The 19,628-nt window shown below is 37.5% G+C and overlaps 1 protein-coding gene across 6 annotated transcripts in view; it reads right to left on the reverse strand.

The window, feature by feature from the left end:
• The window catches only part of SRC (SRC proto-oncogene, non-receptor tyrosine kinase), a 102,263-nt gene that overhangs the window by 33,561 nt on the left and 49,074 nt on the right, over positions 1 to 19,628 (reverse strand). For 2 of the 6 annotated variants that reach the window (XM_060689650.2, XM_060689652.2), the window contains exons 2-4: positions 8,311 to 8,556; positions 6,613 to 6,712; positions 1,624 to 1,641 (exon numbers count right to left, since the gene is read on the reverse strand). In XM_060689650.2, coding sequence (XP_060545633.1) covers positions 1,624 to 1,641; positions 6,613 to 6,712; positions 8,311 to 8,548 — 356 coding nt within the window. In that variant the 5' untranslated portion in view covers positions 8,549 to 8,556. Of the gene's footprint in view, positions 1 to 1,623; positions 1,642 to 6,612; positions 6,713 to 8,310; positions 8,557 to 10,514; positions 10,584 to 19,628 lie in introns of those variants that run through there. The other 4 variants (XM_060689653.2, XM_087889164.1, XM_060689651.2 and 1 more) reach the window with 3 other exon arrangements.

A 19,628-nucleotide genomic window follows, 5' to 3' on the forward strand; every position in this document is an offset into this window, starting at 1 on the left:
CTATTCTATTCTATTCTATTCTATTCTATTCTATTCTTCTGTAACAACACAAGAAGGATGCTCCCTCCCTCCTCCCACTGACATACAGGTAGACCTCAAGTTACAACTCAAGTGCTCATGACAGCCATAAGTTGTGCTGGATGTAAATTAGGTCTCACCCACATGATCAACCTGATTATGTCATTTCTGGGTGATCTTTAAGCAACCACCATGCTCATTAAGCAAATGCTGCAGTCATTAAGTGAACCCATGGTTTGCTACGGGCTGGTTTTGCCAAAAAAACAAAAGTAAATGCTGGCTTTCGGCAAAATGTTGTAAAACACACTGTGGGATGCTACAAGTGGCCATAAATGCATGCCAGTCATGTGAACACTAGGGGGGCAGTCATTGGCATTTCAAATCTGGATCATAAGTAACCCCCAGAGAGGTCCATTGTAACTTTGGATTGTCGCTAAGGCAACTGGCTGTAAGTCAAAGACTACCTGTACCTCAAAACCCAACCCATAGGTTCTAGACTATCCCACCAACATTGCTGAACAGTACACACATTCAGAGAGAAAGCTTAGCAATGCAGTCAGGAAAGCAGATGCAGCATAATGCGTCTTGAACCAAGCCATGCCATTCAGACTACAGAGACAGGAGCAAGCATTGCATTTTTCAGCTGCAACCTATAGAGGTCACCTGCAGAGCAAAAACAAATGTAGTTCGGCTCCCTAATAATTCATTGAGTAGGGAATTTCTATGCAGTCATTCCTTATGCCAGAAAAACAAAACTTTTCACTTTAAAAATAATAATAATACAGTAGAGTAATGCAGAATCTGTTTTATCTGTAGAGGAACCAAGGAATTAAAATTACAGAAATGCCAACTCTCCTTTAATAAAAAAAAGCAATATTCAAGTTCTTCTGGTGTTTCTTGTGTATAATAGGAGGGAGGTACAGAAAACCCCAGACCCCACCTCTATTTTACACACACACACACACAGAGGAAATGTCATTACCACATCTATATCCATATCAGTTTTCATCTTTGATGTAAATTATTGGAACCAATTCAAGCTTTGTTGGACTACTTCCATTCATGGCTGAAACAAATGTCTGCTTGCTACGTTAGAAGTGTACAAACACACAAACAGTCTAGGATATATTAATCCATTCACTCGGAAATTGACAGATCCAATTTTGTGTATTTCCTTTCATTAAACTACATGAAAAATTATACACAACTATACTAAATGTCTTGGCTTGCAGAGGAATATTCAATACTGTTTGTTTATGTGACGTGAAACCCAGTTTTTCTTTTCGCTCTCAAAATATTTAAGTTGATGCTCATAATTTCCCTCAATTACCACATATTTGCCACATTCTTGTTTGAAACCGTAAGAATACCCGAAGGCCAGAGCTCATTGGGAACTGTGTTTCAAAAATGCATAATTTGTTGGGATACAAGAAGAAAGAACTCATAAAACCAATATCGTATAAAAATAAAAGGCTAGGATTTACGCATAATTTACAAAATCAAGCAATTTAAATAGTCCTGAACATTCAATCCTTTTTCCATACTGCAGACATGAAAACATTGGTTAGTACTTTCCCCCCCCAATATCAAAGAAAAGATACACACCTGACATCCACTTTTCGCCTAAATGAAAGCATGTGGAACAGGATAAAAGAGAATGAAAGACAAACAGACAGAGTTTAGATTAGATCAGAAGAAGTGCAGTTTTGGAACAGTATTGAAAGTGAGAACAGTAGATTGGACTGATCATTTCCCTTTTCTTTAGTAGAAACAAGGCATTTCATAGTGGACATCTCTCTCCCACCCACTTTCAATGCAGATCTAGAAAGTTTTGAAATTGCTTCCTTCAAGAAGAGACAGCTTCATCCCAATTTCACAGTGACAATCCAGAAAAAAACAACAGAAAAGTAGGAGAACATGACAGACATGTGAAACAATGTTTATGTACAACTTATGTACCGAGCCGAGGTGGCGCAGTGATTAGAGTGCAGTACTGCAGCTACTTCAGCTGACTGCTAGTTCAGCAGATCAGCGGATCAAATCTCACCGGCTCAAGGTTGACTCAGCCTTCCATCCTTCCGAGGTGGGTAAAAGGAGGACCCAGATTGTTGGGGGCAATATGCTATTTAGTATACTGTCTTTGGTGTAAGCCGCCCAGAGTCCTCAGAGAGTGGGCGGCATAGAAATATGACTAATAATAATAATAACTGGCTGCCAATATTGAAGGTGTTTCTCGACATTTTTCATTTCCTTTTCTTCTTTTGCAGGTGTGGATGAATGACGTGTCTCCATGGTACAAAGTGGGACTTTGTTTATATTGGGGTGTGTGTTTTTTTTTTTTTTTACAGTAGAGCCAGGACATCTCAAAATAGGAGAGGATTGCTCCCTGATGCTTCAGCTGAGGTATAAGAATTCAATATATTTCTTTAATAAAGGAAAACATGGAAGTTCTTTTGGCAACTCTACAGATGTTCTGAAGGGAGGGGTGATGCATTATGTCCAAGAGTTTGAAGGGGTTGTACTTCTTGTGAAATGGGTTATAATTTTCCATGGAATAGGCTTATTCTATATTTAACCTAGCCTGATTCAGGTCTGGAGACTATAGTTGTTAGAATTAGATTAGAATTAGAATTAGAATTTTTTATTGGCCAAATGTGATTGGACATACAAGGAATTTGTCTTGGTGCATATGCTCTCAGTGTACATAAAAGAAATATAGTTGTTGAAGCTTTCAAGCCCAAGCTGGGCTGTTTTAACAGTTATTGTAAAACTGTCTGAGACTGTCTGAGACTCTTCTCATGCAGATCTTGATGACACAGCTAACATTTAGTTTGTGTCATTCTTTCTCTAGCTGGATATTGCAGTTGTAGCCAAAGGAAGAAACAATTGTTTCCTGGCCCTGCTGAAAGACATAAAATTTGAGTCCAGGTTCAGACTGATGGGAAGAAGACCATGTCTCTCACCTTGAAGCAGACTTCTGATAGCCACCGCTTGAGAGTATTTCTCACCTTTGCAGATTGTGGTAAAGTTCCCTTTTAGTCCTTAGTTTCAAGACATCATTCAGGCCCTCTCCAAATACTTTGCCACTACTGAATGGACCTGATAGAAGGACTGACTTTGATTCTGAGTGTATGTTGCAGTGTCTCAATGAAAGTTTTCTCCTAATGGCCACGTTGGCTACTATGCCTCTGGCTGAAAAATGGATTTTACCCAGGTTAGTCTCCACAATAAGAGAGATAGACCCGACTATGGGTCCTATCTATGACCTGTGTGGGCTAAGCAAGATTAAGTGTTTGGTCCATAATATAGAGGCCATAAACTAGATTAATGCTATAGCTCATCTGGCCTTGCAAAATCTCAATTTTGATGTCCCGTTAATGAGGTGTTCTCCCCATCTTTATTTGCTGTACATTTATTTACATGTATTGATTCATTTATTTATCATATTTCCTAACCACCCATCTCCTTCAAAGTTGGCCCTGAGGTCAGAATTACCATAGGAGTGGACACCACTATGGGAGTGTTAGGAAATTGATGGTGAACCTTTTCGACACCGAGTGCCAAAAAGGTAGCGCGGAAACATTGCACGCATGTGCTTGTCGGGGCTGCACTCTGGAAAAGCTGACCTTCCGGGTTCTAGTGTGCATGCGTGCCCGACGATCACCTGGCCAGCACACATGAGCAGGCTGGTTTTCAGCACTGCCATGCATGCGAAGGGATCACGCTCTAGAAAAGCCGAACTTCCAAGTTCTGGTGCACATGCGCACCCAACAATCAGCTGGCTGGCACACATACGTAAACCAGTTTTTGGCACTGCTGCACGCGCGAAGGACAGCTGATCGTCACGTGCACAGGCAAAGCCAGGTGACATGGCTTTGCGTGCCACTTTGGGCACACGTGCCATAGGTTCGCCATAGACATAGATGGTCTATGACCATATGTATGTCTGTTTTTGCAGCCACCCCTGCAAAACAAGCACAGTTCATGGGCTGATGGAGGTCTCCTGGTGGAAGTGAAATGAAAAAAGGAAGCATGTTAATGGTACCATTGGAAGCCTCTCTCCTCCCTCATTTCCAGTCTGAGAGAATTCCTCTGATTTAATCCACAGACAACAAGCTATTGAACATGAACTTGTTTGCCATGTAGTTTGTAATATGAAGCCTTAAAGAAAACAGGTAAATAAAAATGGCACAGAAAGGAAGTAAAAAGAGAATATGAGTTGGTTCAAAACTGGGATGGAACTATTCCCTTTCACAGGAAACAATATCGGAACTTTCAAGGCCTACCTCCAGAAAAAAGTGGGTAATATTAACAATGGAATGCTCCAGCTTCACATGACAGATAGTCCTTGATTTACAACCAAAACTGGGACCAGAACGATCATTGGTAAGCAAAGTGGTCATTAATTGAATTGTGTCTGATTTTACAACTTTTTTTTTTTGCCATGGAAGTTAAATGAATCACCACAGTTGGTAAGTGAATCACAGGGTCATTAAGCAAATTCTTCATCCCATATTAACCTTGCTTGTTGGAAACTGATTGGAAAGATCGCAAATGGTGATCATGCGACCCCAGGAGGCTGCAACTGTCACAAATACATGCCAGTTGCCAAGCGCCCGGATTTTGATTATATAACGGCAGGGATGCTGTGATGGTAATAAGTTTGAGGGCCAGTCATGTCACTTTTTTCAGCACCATTGTAACTTTGTACAGTTGCTAAATGAATGATTGCATGCTGAGGACTACTTGTAGATACATCCAGAAAAAAACAAAACAAAGAATCCTAAAACTGATTTTAAATTATACACCTAGGAACTGCAGAGTGCCTTCAAAAACCTAATACAGTACAAGTCTTTATCTTTAATAAGATGAAAATCAATCAAAGCTATGTATAAATTAAATAGTAGTATAATAAAAGCACAATTTCCAATTGTGGCGAAGGAGTGGTATTAACATAATTCATCTTAATTGTTTGTACTGCTTTGAAAACAGTGAGGTTTGTCTGTTTAGTTTAGGATGAAGTCCAAACTAAAAGTTTGTTTCTTACATCTGAAGATCAGTCTGGTGGATGGGAGTCCATAAAGTAAAGTACATAAATCTTATGTACAAGACTCCCTTAATGGATCTGAAAAAGGCTCCCTAAGGTTGCGTCTTTAGGAATCATTGATAATGTAGTATTTACACAGTTACAAAATAATAGTGAATCTAAAGGTTAAAAGAATTTTGTGAAACTGATTTGGCGGTTATGAAATAGAGAATACAGACATTCGAATCTGCTTAGTTCAAGTGACTCTTATATTGACATAGGATAACAAAATCTGTTTCAAAATTGTAAAGTTGGAGGGGGCAGATGGGCCATCTCTATTCTTCCATTTGGTGTGATTGAAATTAAAGCATTAAAGCAACTCTAATTGAAATTAAAGCATTCCCACTAAATATCACTAAATGAAAATTCACTGCCTACCTTAGTTCTCCCATTTCTTAGCTTCGTTCCTTCTTATTTCAGTGCTATTAATCATCTTCATACAATAATAACAAACCAAACATCCAATCTAGACAAATTTTGGCTATTAACTAAAATCCTAGTAACTTTCAATGTGGGCATTGTGGAAAGAACTGCAACACAGCACTTAAAATAGAGAAGTATACAATGCTCTCTTTACAAGAGAGAAGGGAATTAATTAACCAACAGTCTTCTTTGTTGTTCAAAGTAACTTTAAGAAAGAAAGGAGGAAGGCTTCAAGCAGAAGTTCAGATCGGTTACAGGGCACATGAAATCTTTAGACAGAGGAGTAATGAATGAGAAATATTTCCAACAAGGAAGCAGAACGAGGGACCAACATCTGTATCTACCTGTTCAATTAAATAGCAAATGGTACCACTAATTGGTCATAACATGTTTTAAATAAACTGTATCCTCTTCAGTCTTTATCCTGCCTATCTTCATGGTGATTTTATGTCAGCCTTCACCAACTGGGCACTTTCCAAATGCTATCAGACTACAAATCCCAGAAATCTGTTTGATTGGAAAGTGTTGAGCCTGACTTTATTTTACACCAGCTGCATGTGGCAATGCCCCATTCTTTTAATTTGACTGCATTTGTTTTTTTAAAGTATCTAGACGGAATGCTCCTTAGAACATTTTTTTTTCTCTGTTAAAATGTCTATTAGCATAAATTGGGTTGGACAACCTGTCTCTTTTCAAATCATCCAGAGTTATAATTCTCAGCAGCTCTCACCCTGGACCAGGAAGACTAAAGCTGTAGTTTAGCAGCATCAGAAGATATATAGATGGTCCACCATTATTTTTTTTAAAAAAATCTCCAGTTGCTGAATTCCAGATGAATTTAAGCTGCAGAACAAAAAGTTAACTCAGAGAGATCTATTATAAAGATTTGAAAATTGCTCCAGAAATTATCTTAGAATTGCCTTCCTTTTAACATCCATGCTATAGATTACAATAAATACTTCCTACATAATATTTTAGAGAGAAAGAAGTTTTACATTTGAACCACTGTGGCATTTCAGTAGAAAAACCTGGCTCAACATCTGTACCAAATACAGAAGTTCTTACTATGACAAAAAAGTACTTACGTGTTATTGAGGATTTGGAGGCGTTCTCCTTTTTTGAAAGAAAGATCTGATTCTGTCCGTGATTCATAATCATAGAGGGCCACAAATGTTGTGACTCCACCTGGAACAACATACATTCACACAATAAACACCAGTCCACAAGCAATCAATCAGCATTGTCACTGCTTTATGAAAGGCTGTGTAGTGAATATACTGAATCTTTTTTTGAAAGCATCTCAGTACATTCAGCTCTATCTGTACAGCAACCATTTCTGTGTATTTGATTACCTTCCTTTTCTAGATAATAAAAAAATAGATACTCATGAGCAAATGGAGTATTCTGTTTCTCCTTCTAATGTAGTCATTATTCAATAAGAATTTTTGGCAATGGTTTAAATATTGTAATTCTAATATCTTCACACTTTTATATTATAGAATTATAAGACTGGAAAGGACCTTGAGCAACTCCTTGCCCAGGGTAAGCTCTAGTAATGGAGTACCTTCAACTCCAGGAGATGAGCTTAACAGCTTTCCTGGTCAAGAAAATGCTCCTTATTTTGAGTTTGGAACTTCATATCATTGGAGATATGAAAGAATAGCTTCTGCAAGCACAAAAGTTAAAAACATGTGGTTGGCTATATTCGCACAACACACTGAATGAAGAGATTGGCCTCACAAACATATTAAATCAGTATCTTGGCTACCTAATATCTCAGTGAACTGTGCTAATGCAGTCATTATGTAACATGTATCCAAGGCTGTATGCGTAATTTATAATTTACTATTCCATGAAAGCTTAGAAACTGGGTTAATTGAAGAAACCATGGGGAAGCCTTGAAAATGCTCTTCACTTTAATTCAGCCATCAACAAAGAAACCCTTTGATGCAGTTCCACAAAATGAACATCTTTCTTCTTCTAGACACTACAGTAGATCCAGTGCAGTAGTGTATATCAAAACAGCTGCTTCACTGGTTTCAATTGTCCTCTGCTCATGCTGGCATATGCACAGAAGACATTTCCACCAAAACAAACAAGCTGGGCAAAGAGAAGGGGTTTGCCACAACATTTCAGTTGGAGGCACTGAGGAAGCACATCTTGCTTTCCCCACCCTCAAATGATATAGTCTTGCTTTACCTGATATTACCCAACCACAAACTGTGTTAGCTTGCCCAGCCCTAATAAGCAAATTGTGTGAATTTTTTATCACTGCATCCTCTTAACCCTAACCCTTAGTTTTAGACATAAAAGGAGTATATTTCAGATAACCAAAATAGTTCTAGATTAAAAGTTCCTCCTGTGACAGAAAACATACTGATCAGAAAATTTTGGAGTGTGCTGAAATAAGTAAATTGACATTTGAAATTAGGGAACAAGAAGATAAACAATATTATTTGATATGGGATTTATTTTATCAATGGTTAGACAAGAAAGAATGGAAATGAAATATGAAATGAAATGGATAAGATAATAAAATATATAAAGGTTTTTTTTTCCCCCTTATAGAGGATAATTTACTGTTAAATAATTGGTAAAGGAGAATAATAATGTAATAAACTGTTAAATAAGAAAATGTGGGACAGAGGATTAAGCACAAAAGATTTGTAACCGATCAATACACTTTCTGTAATTGTAATGGATGACAATTGTTTTATGTTTTAAGTTTTGTTTAAAAAGAAAAAAAAATTTAAAAAAAAAAGAAAAAAAGAAAACATACTGACCAGCTAAAGCACCACAACGCTGAGGAGAAGTGACCATATCTGATGTATTTGATCCCCCAAAGAGCTTTGGTTCTGTAGCTGTATTTCCAAATAACCGACTAGGGGTACGATGAGTTTCTGGGATGGTCGTTTTGCTGGGAGTTTGAGAGGTAGAGCAGCTGCCATGTATATTTTCTGTGGAGTCCAAACTGCGTCTCCGTTGGCTAGGGTCTTTGGGTTTACTTTTACTGCTCCCCATGGTCCAAGCTGCAAGAGAAGAAGACAGCAAAGGCAATATTATATTTTTTGCTATGGCTGGTGGGCTCTTCAATTCTGGAAGACGCAACAGGTTTTCTGACTTCTTGGATGGCCAGGTCAAAAATTAAGCAATTAGGATGAAGTGGCTGCTTTAAAAGAAGCACACTCTGTTCTGGCAATTATTGGTTCAGAGCAACCTGAATAGACATGGAAAAGCTTTTATTCTGGTTACTGTCTCTAGCTTTGGACTTATTGCTGAGCCTTGAAACACAAAAGCAGAAGCTACCTCTGTTATTCCATGAACAGATCCTTACAAACGCTTACTGAAATAACCAGGTTCTCCTTGATTTTCTAGGCTTAGTTTAATTTCAGCTCCAATAGGTAAAGAAAAGGGTTTCAAGGACAAGAAGAAGGAACTTAAATCTTCCTTTGGATTTTCAAAACCTGGCCAGCATAATCATACGGTCCATTTAGCTTCATAATCTATATATGCCCTAAAGCTCAGCTGCTCTGGATAAAAGCTTAAAGTAGGTTCAGGCTTAGGCCTGACTGAGCATATTATTCAAAGCATCTTTCCCAGAGGGTTGCTACTGAAGCACATTTGCCTATGTAGTACTGTAACAAGGGCTGAGTTTGACCTCTTCCCGACATGTTTTCAAGGACTTTGGTTCAAATATACACAGTAACAAAAAGAACAGTGTTGTAGTTATCACATCAGTTCCGCCAAAGAATAAAAGAGAAGAATTATGCCCTCGTCCCAAGGTAGGAGCAAATTAAATCAAACATATTGCAAACTACCAACATAATATCCAAACTACAACATAATATCTAAGGCTACAAATCAAATAAGAGCCATGGCCTTTCTAATGATGCAAGAATGAATATCACCAAGAAATCATGTCCATTTTTCATTGTGCTATATATGCTCTGTTTCCCCGAAAATAAGACCCAACTGGAAAATAAATCCTAGTGTGATTTTTCAGGATGCTCATAATATAAGCCCTACCCCCAAAATAAGCCCCAGTTAAGATTGCCTGCCAGATGGATGCATTTAGTACTGTATTTCTTCAAAAATAAGACCTAACCAGAAAATAAGCCCTAATGCATCTTTTGGAGCAAAAGTTAATATAAAACCCAGTCTTATTTTCAGGGAAACATGGTATATATTGGCTTTCAAGAGATCCCTAAGCATTTTGAATAGTGATCTAATTCATACACTGAGTTCAAACATCAACCAAGCCATACTGAGGCTTGTTTGTTTCTACTTGGCTTGGCATGATGATTGAATCTATACATAATCTTTTGTAAATTGCAGATTGCATGGTTGGAATGTAATGTGAGGAGCAAACCAATTGGTTTATTGAACAAACCATGGTTAAATAAACAATGTCACAAAACAAAATACTAATTCAGTCATGCACTTTGGAGATGAATGATTGACAAAGAGGATAAAAACAACATGCAATCTATACCCCATTATTTCAACAGATGGTTTTGGTGGAGGAACCTTCATGTGGAGGGGACATTGTACACAAGGATACTTTAATTCTTTTATTAGAGACTGCTTCCCAATCACACAAGAATTTCCATGCTAACAACTGCCCTAAACATATGTTGTGTATTTCTGATCCTGTTTCTCTATCTTTATGTGTTGGCTAAGTATTCACAACACACTTAACTAGGGCACTGAAATTACTAGATTTACATAATACATTGAATCATTGCCTAATCAAAGTCCTGGATTTGCACTTAAGTTTAAGCCACACACATAATAAGATTCAAGTTAAACAAGCTTAGTTATAGTATACTGAAGAATTAAACAACTAGGCTTTTTGCTGATCTGATTAAGCATGGTTCTGTGGATGCAGCCATTCTAGGTTCCTTATACATTCCAAGGTATATGCTTTAAAAGCACTTTTAAACATTTATCTTCCCTTTGTTTAATGACCTTGCAATTGATTTCACACCTGGTTTGCTGGTGATGTGAATCAAACTTGAATGTTTGACTGGAGAGAAGGTTTCCTCTTCTCCTTGTGCTTGCCTGTTTTTAAACAAAGTGAGATAAAGTGCTTTTGGAAGTAGTCTGCTATCTCAAAGTCTCCTTTCTCACTGATCTGGCATGGCATAATAATGGAGCCTTTCCTGCAGCTGATTTACTCATGAGGACAAGTCCAAACTGGTAGTCTTCAGAGAGAAGGGCTGCAAAAGGACAAGATGAGTTAGATGTTTTCTGTCCTGATAGTAAGGCCTTCAGTATGAACTCTTTATAAAAAAAAAACATGGCCAGTATTGTATTATTTTAACTGCATTTACAGCCAAGCAATAATGGGATTTGTTTAGTAAACCTAGCCATTGTTGAAGGAATCAGTAACATGGCGTCACATTTTACCTCCAGCTAAGTATTAAGAGAAATTAAATGGCTCCACCCTGTACTTTCTGTGGTGAATCCCTAGTTTTGGTAAGGCATGATGAATGCCTGAAAGGATGGAATGTTTTGTAAAATAGACTCCCCTGTGCAATTTCATTCAAATAAAGGCCGAACTGGCATAAACTAAGCTTCACCTTTATAATGGAATATTATAGAATAATGAGGAACGTTGGTTTAACTCAGAGGTCTTCAAACTTGGCAGGTTTAAGACTTGTGGACTTCAACTCCCAGAATTCTCCAGCTGGCTGGAGCCAGCTGGAGAATTCTGGGAGTTGAAGTCCACAAGTCTTAAACCTGCCAAGTTTGAAGACCTCTGGTTTAACTCCTAGAAAATCTCCAATTTGCTGGCTAGATTTAGGACATCAGTGGAGCATTATCAGTAATTAAATCAAGTAACTTTCTTTCCCCAAAAGCTGGCCTCCATTCAACTCCCCATTCTATAAAAATGAGAATTGCTCAGATAAGGAGCAAACAAATACATATTAAGTTCTGAATTTCAGACGACTGCAAAGAAATATAATCCTTTCATTCCCACCTCACTCCCGCTGCCATTCTGTCAGAACTAATCCTTTCATCCTCCCCACCATCCAGTCAGAACCAATGAAGCTTCTTGGATGAGAAGCTAAATGTCTTTGTGGGGAAAAAGCCCAGTTGCCTTTTGAAAAAGCACCTTTCAGACAATCATGACCTGGATGACTCTCCCTTGATATAAATGAAGGACTGCAATCAGAGTCTGATTATATGACATAGTTATGTCTTACCCATGCAAGTAGGGAAAGATAGATTTTTTAGTAGGCTTCAGAATCAAGCAAATTTGTATCCATGACTGCATTTATTTCTTCCTGTTGCTGTTAGTCCCAAACCTCTAATCATTTACTTCTTGAAATTGTTGTAAAGCTTGCTTCCAGCCCTCCTCAAAGTATTTTTAGCACTTTATCTTTTCGTTAGTTGTGCACTTTGCCATTCAAATGATACTTGAACTGTCAGATGTAAATGCCTTATTCCCTAATGTGTAAATAATGTATATATGGGATATCAGGGGTTAACTTATTCTTTGTTTCTTAATGTATTCATAATTCACCACTCCCACTCTTGGCTCCACCCTTTGTATATATAAGGAGCCACCTTCGCCATTTTCCTCGCTTCTATCTGTGAATATTCAGTGAATATAGAATGCCTACTATAATTAAAGAGAAATATATTTGAACCTCTAACTCTCATTATTATTATTGAGTCTGATCCTAAAAATATTGCAACAAACTGGTAGCAGAGGATGGTTAATTGACTCAATAAATAACTAAAAATGTCTAAGAAAGATAGGCCCAACACCAGGGCCTACAGCAAAGAAATAGAAACTGAACAAGAAATAATCAACGAATCCACAAACGCGATTTCGAGAGAATCCGAAGAATACACCACTGAAGAAGAAGAACTAATAAATGAAAATGATGGCCAGGAAGAAATCGAAATAGAAAATAACGAACTCAGGTCAGAGATACTGAAGCTTTTAAAAAGCCAGAAGAATGATGAAAGCCTCATCGCGAACCTCCAAGAAATGCTGAAGAACAGCGGAGCAGCGAGAGGGAAAAACATCGCTAAAGAGAAACCCAAAGACCAAAAAACTGTGAGTGATATGACTACAGAGAAAGTCGTTATGAAAAAGAAAAGATGTGATACCGCGCGAAATTTTGAATGGCAGCCATCTTGGTTTCAACAAGCCTCCAAAGTGAGCGAAGCAGAGCCAATCAAAATGCTCAGTTCAAAATTTCTGGCGCGAAAAACGTTATCAGACAACGAAAGTGAAAAGGAGGATTCAAACTCTTCGGAAGAGCCAGAATCAGAAAATGAAAACGACTTAACGAAATCCCAAGTAAAGTCAGCAATGAAGACGCTTTTTGCTGCATTCGGGCCAAAATTAAAAATTTCCAAAGCGCCAACGAAGAAGCAAGCGAACAAGCCGATACTTCAAGACCTGCACGCTCCCATCCTGACTTCGAGAACGACGACGCCCGAGCCTAGAGAGCCATGTCGATTCCGCCCTACACCGCAGACCGAAGCAAGTGCCAACGCACCCAAAAGAAAGAGAAGAACAGTCGCCGCCATCAGAACTCCTAAGACCGAGCCAGAGACCGACTCGTCTGAAGAGGAACGGAGCGAGCGAGCTGCAATGGAGAGAACCTTCCACGACGACGTCAAAGAAGAAATGAACAACGCGCATGTGCGAAACTACGTAGACGGTCCGGAAAGACTTGAACTGGCCAGAGAACCGCGCAGACTCGTTGCGAGCATTCCCATGCCGTTTTGCAATTTCCTACACTTGCGAGACCACGGACTGCCTCAGGTTGTAAGTAATGGACAAAATAATGTGGGTAACTTACCCAGTGACTTCCCAAAACTTAGGGTTGATGGCATTAATTTACAAGAATGGTATCAACAGCTCCAGGTTGTCTTTATGAAAGAAAATTTACTATTTTTTATCACTAGTCCCCCAAGAAGACCTTGGACTTTAAAAATAGATTGTTTACACCATAAGGCATTTTTCTTAATAATATCTAGCGTGTCTCCTGCAATGTATCATAGCATCAAACCAAATCTAACTGTTTCAGAAATAATTCAATGCATGTTTAATTTGTTTCACAGCGATAGTGTAGCTACCACCACAAGAATGTCTAAGGACTTCTTTTCTTCCAGAGTAAAACCAGGGGTTTCCATAAGTGAGCATTTAATATCTTTAAACAAAATAAGAGCTGAGCTGCATTTGAGGGGGGAAGTGATTTCAGATCAAACAATGAAAAGTGTTATTATCAACTCACTTGATTCATCATGGGATAGTTTTATGTCACACTTAGACACCATCAATCTAGGATATTTGTCAATAGAAAGTCTGTCTAACAAATTGATAGCAGAAGACAATTCAAGAAAAAACCGTTATAGCAATCACACAGAACACAAACCTTTTAGGAAGGTAGCTTTCCAAGAAAAATATAATGAAACTTTTAAATGCCACAATTGTGGGTCCAGAGAACACAATAGAAGAGATTGCCCCAAAATTTCAAAGGAAAGACATAGGTCAGAATATAGGAATAAATACAATTATAGACAGTCTTCCACAGATAGACATAAATATAGAAGCCCACCAAATTACAGAGAAAGTAGAGGGGGCAGAGAAAATTCAAAAGAGAGAAAATCTGGTTCACTGAATGGACTAAATAAACAAGATAGCACCAAAACGCAACCAAATGAGAACAATAATTGGCTTATTGATTCTGGAGCAACTAATCACACCACTAATAACAAAAATATATTGTCTTCATTTACAGAAGATAAGTTTGTAATAAAGGTAGCTAATCAAGAAAAAGTTCAAGTATTAGGCAGAGGGAATGTGACCTTGCCTGGTCTAGGAAAAATAGAGGGGGTATTGTTAATACCAGAAATACCTCATAACATACTAAGTGTCATAAAATTAAGCAGAGATTCTGACATCAATATAGTTTTCTCAAAGGGAAAAGCAACTTTAGAGAAGAATAAAACAAATGTAGGCACTGTGATGATTAAAGGAGGCCTACCCTATCTGATAACAAAAGAAAGATGGTTACATAACATTGATTCAAATATGGAAGATTGCATTGAGGCAGATGATGAAAATATTAGTAACAGTGACAATGATGAATGTAAAATATCTCATGATCACACAGATACACACAATGAGAAGAAACCAAAAATAGGTAAACCAATTCATGACGAGTGTGCTCATATCTTACATAGGAAGTTAGGACATGCAAGTTTTCCTGTAGTACAAAAAATGACTGAACACGCAGAAGGTGTCAAAATAAAAAATTGTGAAAATTATTTGGAATGCTCAGTATGTAAATCTACTAAATTAAAAACTAGTCCCAGGCCAAAAAAATCCACCAGATCAACTAACAAAATTTTTGACTTAGTACACATGGACTTAGTTGGTCCATTAACTCCATCAATCACTTATAGGAAACATTACTTCCTAACAATAATAGACGATTACAGTCGCTATGGTTTTGTTTACACATTAAAACACAAGGATGAAACCTTTCAAAAATTTAAGGAATTTTACAAACGCATAGAAACACAACATAATATCAGAATAAAACAAATTATGACAGATAGGGGATGTGAATTCATGTCTAAGGAATTCTCCCAATGGTTAAAGGATAGAGGAATGCTACATTACACGTCTAGTCCATTTTCTGCGTTCCAAAACGGGATTGTAGAGAGAAAGAATTCCACATTACAAACCATGATTAGATGCACATTAGAGGATGCTGGTTTAGGCAAACAATTTTGGTCAGAAGCCCTACATTATTCAAATTACACTCAAAATAGAACCTGGTCCAGTATTGTGAATAAGACACCATATGAGGTGATGTATAATAGGAAACCAAAATTAGCACACATGCACATATTTGGGGTCACTGCAGACGTACACATACCCAAACAATTGAGGAGAAAGGGAGAAAACGTATCCAGAAGATTAAGATTTATGGGATATGAAACTGGCACCAAAGGGTACAGATTCATTGATAATAATAATAAATTTATAGTTTCCAGAACAGCTGTGTTCCATGAACAGGCCAACTGGTCTAAATTACATCTTAATGAAATATTTCCGAATAAATGCAAGGATACCAAATCTCGTGAAGAAGGGACGATAGAAAATCAAAATATTAACAAAAGTAAAAGCAAAACCAAAACATGGACAAATAGTCAACACAAAATAAAGACAGACACATTAACAAAAAAGGAAGCAAGATATTTGCATGACTACCATAGCAAACCAGAAAGAGCTATTAGGAACAACAGAAATCAAATACCAAATAAATACAAAGATTACATAATGCATATGGATGGTGAACAAATAACACCTAATACATATGAGGAAGTATTAAAACTACCTCGTGAAGAAAAAGAAAAATGGGAACTAGCTATGAAAAAAGAGATGGAGAGTTTGCAAGGATTAAATGTATTCACACCTGCGATTGCACCCAAAGATAAAACAATTATTGGTACCAGGTGGATTTATAAAATTAAGAATCTAGAAGGAGGCAATACCTTATACAAAGCTAGATTGGTTGCACAAGGTTATGCACAAAAATATCCGGAGGACTATACTGACACATACTCCCCCACAGTAAGAACAGAGAGTGTTAAAACAGCTCTAGTAGTAGCATCCACACTCAATCTTGATGTATTTCAATATGACATACAGACTGCGTACCTACACGCAAAACTAGATAAGGAAATATACGTAAGAGCACCTCACAGTCAATACACTAATAAAAATGAAATTTGGCTATTGAACAAGAGTTTATACGGATTAAAGCAATCTGGCAAAAGATGGTACGATTGCTTGGTAAAAGTACTTAAAACCATGGATTTCAACGCTACCACTGCTGATAACTGTTTCTTTGTCAAAAAGAGTGATGATCACGTTGAGTTTGTATTGATTTATGTAGATGATATTTTATATATAGGAAAACACAGAGAGAGAAGAGAAATCTTTGTAAACAAGTTAAATGAACATTTCTCGTTGAAATCTCTAGGTAAAGTAAACAAATACCTTGGTGTACAAATTAACAAAACTAGAAGGGGTTTCAAACTTACTCAAAAAGATAAGATTATTGAACTTCTAAACAAATGCAATTTAAACAATGCCAAACCCTGTGACACTCCTATGCAAACTGATTTCCTTAGAAATAATGATGAATCTTCCCCTGAATTCAAGGATAATACATTTTATAGATCAGTCATAGGTTCACTTCTTTATATATCTAATTGGACCAGGCCAGATATTGCATTACCACTCAATTTATTATCAAGGCACGTTAGTAAACCAACAATGTATCACTGGGAAGCTGTCAAAAGAATTTTAAGATATCTGAAAAGTACATTAGACTTTTGTCTAGTATTAGAGCCTAGTGATAATAAAGAACCAAGACTTACATGTTACGCAGATGCGGATTGGGCTGGAGATACATCATGCAGAAAAAGTACTTCTGGTTATATTTTTCTGTTAAATGACTGTCCAGTTTACTGGTACACTGGTAAACAAGAACTGGTAGCCACTTCAACCACAGAAGCGGAATATGTTTGTTTATCCAAAGCTGCAAATAACCTTGTATGGTTTAATGATTTAATTTCAGATGTTTGGAAAAAACCTGCTTTGCCTTTTGTTATGCATGAAGACAATAAAGCGGCCATTGAAATATCTAGATCCGATGCCATTGGACAAAGATCCAGGCATATAGATATAAAATTTAAGCATGTGAGACAATTGTCCCAAGATGGATTTATCAAAGCAGTGCATTGTGATACCTCTGAACAATTAGCTGACATATTGACGAAGCCTTTACCTTCTAAACAGCACAAATACTTAACTTCCAAATTGTATGTCTTATATTGTCCTGAATCTGAATGTAATTGGTGTTGTATAGCGAACCGGCATTTAGAGGGGGATTTGTCAGATGTAAATGCCTTATTCCCTAATGTGTAAATAATGTATATATGGGATATCAGGGGTTAACTTATTCTTTGTTTCTTAATGTATTCATAATTCACCACTCCCACTCTTGGCTCCACCCTTTGTATATATAAGGAGCCACCTTCGCCATTTTCCTCGCTTCTATCTGTGAATATTCAGTGAATATAGAATGCCTACTATAATTAAAGAGAAATATATTTGAACCTCTAACTCTCATTATTATTATTGAGTCTGATCCTAAAAATATTGCAACATGAACTGTGTTCTAAAGTTGTGACAATATTGTAAACATAATGAAAATGAGCAAAGCTCTGTTTAAAGCAGTATACAAATTATGCTAGTGAAAAGGAACAATTAGTTCAGGATCCAATCTGGATCGGTCACTGGGACCAGAGGTTTAGTCTTCTGAGTTTTCAGACTCAGGCTGAAGCTCATCCTCAGGGAACTTCTCTCTCACCAGAATGTGTGCTTTGGGGTATTCTATGCATAGTATTTATGTACTGCCTGGTTGTGTATGACTTTTTATTTTTTGATTGGGGTGTTGATGGCCAGTTATTAAGTTGTTCCTTTCTTGTTCTACCAAAATCTTGGCTCCTAAGTACCTAATAAACTGGTGGTAAACCAGCGCTCCTGTTGACTGACAAGGACCCTGCTTCCCAGACTTCAATCATTTCCTTGGCTATTTTTGTACCTTCTTGGCCAACAATCTTAGTAGCTGCAAAACTGAATGTATGTCTTTGTTCATTACAATGTGAAGCTACCAACGAGTTCTTGTCTGATCACTTATATTCTTGCAACCTATGGGCTTCCTCCCCATCTGTCCTACATAGTCACAGGGGCAATCCATGCAAGGGAGTTGGTAGATTCCAAAAGTTCAGAATCCTAAACCTCTGGTCTTGGACCAACTCAGATTGGATCCTCAACATTATCCTGGGACACATATATTTGCCTTCATTCAGAACAATTCATCCCTAATGCTGCTATAAGCAATATCCAATATTTCCTAACAGATTATCCTGGTGGACTCTTCCTTCTATTGACCTTCCATCAATGACAGCATCTATGAATGTATATGTACTGTGTATGTATGTGTGTATATATATGAGAGAGAGAGAATAACAGAAGAGTTCCCAATATTTGACTATGAAAATAGGATTATAGAAGTATCATATTTTGAGATTGCTCCCTTGGAAAAATAGTGCATAATGATTACCTTGGAAGAAGAAATGCACAACCAAATAAATCTAGGAAATCGTAACAATGCCAACTTTCTTCAATGTGTCTTTCATCAGTTTTAAAACAGTTGCCAATTCTCTCTTAAAAGACCATGTTAGCACTAGAGCTAGAATTAAAGGATAGAGCATAAGCTTCTTACATATACACACCACATTTGTAAATCACTGACAGAAGGAGGAGGAGGAGGAGGCTGACTGCTTTTGTGATCTTTCATGCATGAAGAAGGGACAATTCTCCGCTCCACTTCTCTAAGTCAGTAGGACAAGAAAAGGAGGTGAAGGTTGTTAGTAGCCCATGGCTATCAACCCAGCTTATGCAGCAAAGTCTTTGATGAAGAAATAATGCCCTTTTATCTAGAACCCACAAGGTCATCCTGACAGGGAGAAATCAAAACAAAAGGAAATCTAGTGAAACCAGCATTTTTAATGTAGGTAAAATTCGTGAGTTTAATTCTTGCAAAAAATTGTGTTCTAACAAAGAATCAGAGTTGAAAAGACTCCATAAGCACATTCGTTCTTGATAAGCCTACAAGATGAAGAATAAGGTAGATCTTCTGCCTTAATTTTTTTTATAGACTCTCCCAAAGCCTTTGACTGACTGCTGTTGGGGAAAAAAATAGGCAAAATTGCCTAATTGGGTCTTACCTTGCCACAGAATTCCTCCATACTGTGTGTTTTACTACTGTGTTTCCCCGTAAATAAGACCGGGTCTTATATTAATTTTTGCTCCAAAAGATGCCTTATTTTCTGGTTAGGTCTTATTTTTGGGGAACTACAGTACTAAATGCATCCATCTGGCTGACAGTCTTAATTGGGACTTATTTTGGGGGTAGGGCTTATATTACAAGCATCCTGGAAAAATCATGCTAGGACTTATTTTCCGGTTGGGTCTTATTTTCGGGAA

Source organism: Pantherophis guttatus, chromosome 3 (genome assembly GCF_059756535.1).
Source record: "Pantherophis guttatus breed Tessera chromosome 3, ASM5975653v1, whole genome shotgun sequence".
Taxonomy (NCBI): domain Eukaryota; kingdom Metazoa; phylum Chordata; class Lepidosauria; order Squamata; family Colubridae; genus Pantherophis; species Pantherophis guttatus.